Raw genomic sequence first — 4,702 nt, 5'->3', positions numbered from 1 at the left:
TCTTTCCAATACTCAGGTCTCTAATTTCATGATCTCCTGACCTCCAAAGATTTTTTTTCCTCCACCTGAACTCAGCTGTCAGTTCTCATGGTTACATCCTAGAACAGACCATTACCGATAACTGAAACTTCTCCAGTATCCATTTCAAACATCCTATTCTCTGATCACCAACTCCCATAGTTTTGTTTACTTCCTTTAATATCCTTTCCAACAATTATTTAATTCCACTGGGTTCTCCAGTCTATTGCCCCTATCAACTTTTCATTCTCCATTGCAGTCCCTTGAGCCTCCACTGTAAATATCTAGGAGTGAAATGTTTGGGTCATATAATAGGCGTGTGTTTAACTTTTTTTAGAAATAGCCAAATCGGTTTGTGGTTGTACTATTTAACATTCCCACCAGGTATGAGATTTCCAGTGGCTCTACATCCTTGTCAATTTTTTTCTTCTAATTTTAGACATCTAATAAGTATGTAGTGGTATCTCATTGTGGTTTTAATTTGCATTCTCCTAATGACTAATGATGGTGAGGGTTTTTTCATGTGCTTACTTTCCACGTGTATATCTTCTTTTGTGAAGTGTTTGTTCAAATATTTTGCCTATTATTGTGTTGTTTTCTTATGAGACTATATACATATACATACATACATATTTTTAAAAATGTTTTAAATTCAAAAATTTTGGATGCAAGTTCTCTATCAAATATGTGATTTGAAAATATTTTCTCCCAGTCTGTGGTTTGTCTTTTCATTCCCTAAATAGTGTAGACGTTCTAGATTTTGAAGAAGTCCAATTTATCAATTTTTAAAATGAAACATTCTTTTAGTGTTGTATTTAAGAAATCTCTTCCTAACCTAAGGTCATAAAGATTTCCTTTTATGTTTTTCTAGAAGTTCTATAGTTTTAGGTGTTACATTTAGGTCTATAATCCATTTTGAATTAATTTTTTATATGGCGTGAGGTATGAATCAAAGTTAATGTTTCTTGCATATGGTCATCCGATTGTTTCAGTATCATTTGTTATAAAAACTATCCTTTCTCCGTTGGATTACCTTTGCACCTTTGTTGCAAATCAGTTGTCTACATAAATGTGGGTCTATATTTGGACTATTCTGTTCCATTGATCTATTTGTCTTGATGCCAGTCCTCATAATTAATGTTGTCTTAATTATTATAGCTTTACAGTAAGTCAGAGAGGGTAAATCAAGTCCTTTTTATCCTATCTTGGTTAGAAGCAGGAGTCAGACTGATGAGTTTTAATCCCAGCTCCACCATTTAATACTTGTGTGATTTCATACGACAGATAATGTTTATTAGTCATTGATATACTTGTTTATTGTTAGAATTAAATATTATAGTGCTTGAATTAAATGCTAATTATTTTTAAGAGCTACATAGACATATGGCTGAGCCATAAAATTTATGCAAATAGGAAGGCGGCTCTGAAAAAAAAGGTACTGGAACCGCAGGGTGATGCTGGCGATGGATGAACTGATTGTACTCATGAAGGACCTCCCACTATCTTTTTCAGTACAGGGACAAGCTTGTGTCCTTTCACCTTTTTTTTTCAGATATAATTAACATACAACATTGTGTAAGTTTAAGGAGTAAACCCAGTTGGTTTGATACATTTATATATTGCAATATGATTGCTACAGTATCATTAACCATCAATCACATCACATAATTATCATTTTTTTTTTGTATGAACAGTTACGATCTACTCTCTTAGCAACTTTGAGGATTATGATACAATGTTGTTAACTATGATCACTATGTTGTGCATTAGGTCTCCAGAATTTACTAATCTACTAGTTGTAAATTTGTACACTTAAACAACATCTCCCTAATTCCCCCACCCCCAAGCCCACTTTCATCTTTGATATTGAAATTCTACGGCAAATTATGCCTGACAGCAGGGCTGATCACTTTGTACTGAAACAAGAAGAAGAAGAAGAAGAAATAAAGGTGAAAAAGAATAAATAAAACTGGTCAGGATTCTCTAGTTTAAAATGATCATTCCGCAGTTTCAACAATTTTCTCTACAGCTTTGTGAAATTTTTATTTAGAAACAAAAGTTTTTTTAAAGGAGAACATTCAACACGTTACTTAAAGCCCAGGTTACAGTAGCTTTTTGGCTCACTTGGCGTGGCTTTCAACTCATTTTTTTTTCAGCCTTTGCAATACCTGTCCCTGCCAGTCTCCAAGGGCCCCTAGTTACAGGTCAGCTCTGTCCTGAAGGGGAGGAGCTACTTCCCAGGGTCTGTTCCCAGCATCACACAGCCCCACGACCCAGCAACCTACAGTGCTGCCCTTCTGGGGACCAAAAAGGACCCTGATCACTCTCTTGTGTACCATGTGAGCACTGTGTCCAACAGGATGGCTGGTGGACCCAAGAAATGTTTGTCTTTGATTGGATTCAGTCTTATCTGTCTTAAAATGGTGAGTTGACCATTCTTACCTACCTGTAACTATTTAGGGAAAAATAAGACACATCGATTATCTTTCTTTTACTTTACAGGCCTAGGGGGTAGGGAGATAGAAATCAAAATACTTTTGGCTTATACCAAGATTATATATGTTTGTGTGTTTGAAATTTAATGTGCTTTACTAGAGAAAGAAAACAAGATTATCATTATATTTTAAGAACAAAGATTTCTGAAAAATCTGTCAACAGCTACTGACTTAGCTCAATAGGCAGATTCAGAGAGAAAAATGAAATAGTAATGTGATCCGCCTCCAGCCTCTAAATTCTATTTAGGATTGCTTTGTAGTAGATTTGAGTGTTGGGAAATGATTTGTGCAAATAAACTGTAAGGATTGAAATATTGCTCATATTATGTATAAAAATGTTATGATAAATTTATTACTACTCTGATTGATGTTTCACACTTCCCAAAATGGCATTTTTCTTTATGGTTTTAATTTTCTAAACTTTCCTTTTCAGGTTGCTTCAGCAAAAACAGGTAAAATTTTCTGAAATGCAAGTTTTCCCTCCCAATATTTGATTTTAATTTTCATTGTTAACTCTTGTGCTACCCTGAAATATAAACTCTATAGCAGGAAAATGTATTCACCATTTTCTGAGCAAATAGATGGATCACACTTAAAAGATAAGTCCTTGTAAGATATTCATATTGAGTACAGCGATGTCTAGAGTCATGTAGTCACGGATTTCTCAAATACAGTTAGCCATTAGTAAAGTATTTCAATGGTTGTCATTTCAGTCAAAGGAACAAAATCTTAGTCATAAACAGTGAAGAGTCTAATTTATATAACTTTTCTAATTTGTTTTCTGAGGAATTTGAGGAGAAAACTAGACATGTATTAATAAAAAAGTCTTTTACACTTCCAATATTTCCTCCTTAATATAGACAATGACAACAGAATTGGAAAAAGGCTTTGTTTTAAAAAGATTTTACCAACTTTTTTGGGGATAAATGACTGACGGCAAGGATAATTTCCCTAGAGGCCTCACCTAGTTCGTGCATTCTAGAAATCTAAGCCCCCAGAATGGAAATTTATATTCAGTGGGATTCAGATGATCTGGAGGAACTATGTAATATCGATTACATCACCAATAAACTTTCATGGCAATTCAACATAGGAACAATATTATTTTGCCTATGCCACAGAAAAGGAAGTATGAATAAGGCAATTTAAAAGTTTGAGATAGACGTATGGCTGAGACATAAAATCCATGCATATAGAATAGGTTTTTAAAAATTATTATTGTATGCTTTATTCTTATTCACTTGTTTTATTCTTAAGAAACCTTCAGAATCGACCAGGAAGCTAGGAGAAGGACTGTTTGGCCATATACAAAGCAATTTTCTTAATAAGTGGCCTTTGGGTGGACAAAATCTAGTCTGCTATCTCTTAGAAGCTCCCAAGATATACTGAGCCCTCAAAATGAGTTGCTTTTTTAGTCCCTCACTACTTGAGCGAAAGAGTGGGGTAGGCTGAGATCCTGATGATGCTGTCAATTGAGTTGTCCTGGCTTTTTAATGGATGGGTGTGTTTTATTGATATTATGTAGGAGGTTTCCTTTTGGGTGTGTGTATTTGGCTTCAGCTCTCCGGCATCAGCTGTTTATTGGTGTCTAGCCACTGAGGCCATGTGGGCTAGTTTAGACGTTTGAGTCAGTAGAATGCACAGATGCCGAGAATCAAAGGGTTTCACTTTTGACTCTTCAGAATGGTTGACTGCACGTCTGGGTAATAATGTTTTCTCTTTCGCCAATGCACTAAGTGGGCCGAACATAGAACTAAGAAAGAAAGAAGAGCTGCTGCTAATTTATGTGGCCTTACGCTTCCCATCTCTTTACGGAGCACAGAGAACAGGGGTGTTGATCTTCTTTCATTGCTGTTACTGTTCAGATCCCGCCCTAGAAGCAAGTGTAAAATAGGCAGTCTACCTCTCCAGCCTGTGCCTAACCCAGACTTCCCAGAATCTCACCTACCCTGGCACCTCTCCATGGCAGTGCCACGCTGTCTGGCTTTTCCAAACCCAAAACTTGCTTATCCTGGTACACACACACACACACACACACATACATACGTACACTAACTCTTCCTACCTTTCAAAGTGCCCTTCCATACACTTAATTTTACTTAATTCTTTACAGCAGTCCTAAAACGTAGGTATTTTACATTTCGATGTGAATCCTAAGATGTAGGTATTATTAACATTTCACATTCTCA

The 4,702-nt window shown here is 35.8% G+C and overlaps 1 protein-coding gene across 1 annotated transcript in view; it reads left to right on the top strand.

Moving 5' to 3' along the window:
• The first annotated feature begins 2,378 nt into the window (after nucleotides 1–2,378).
• Nucleotides 2,379–4,702, top strand: part of FNDC7 (fibronectin type III domain containing 7) — a 20,889-nt gene continuing 18,565 nt past the window's right edge. Inside the window, exons 1-2 of the mRNA XM_011368080.2 lie at nucleotides 2,379–2,441; nucleotides 2,947–2,965. Coding sequence (XP_011366382.1) covers nucleotides 2,379–2,441; nucleotides 2,947–2,965 — 82 coding nt within the window. The remainder of the gene's footprint in view (nucleotides 2,442–2,946; nucleotides 2,966–4,702) is intronic.

Source organism: Pteropus vampyrus, unplaced genomic scaffold, assembly GCF_000151845.1.
Source record: "Pteropus vampyrus isolate Shadow unplaced genomic scaffold, Pvam_2.0 Scaffold6, whole genome shotgun sequence".
NCBI lineage: Eukaryota > Metazoa > Chordata > Mammalia > Chiroptera > Pteropodidae > Pteropus > Pteropus vampyrus.
The sequence above is the reverse complement of the archived record's forward strand: the minus strand, read 5'-3'. Positions and strand labels throughout refer to the sequence as shown.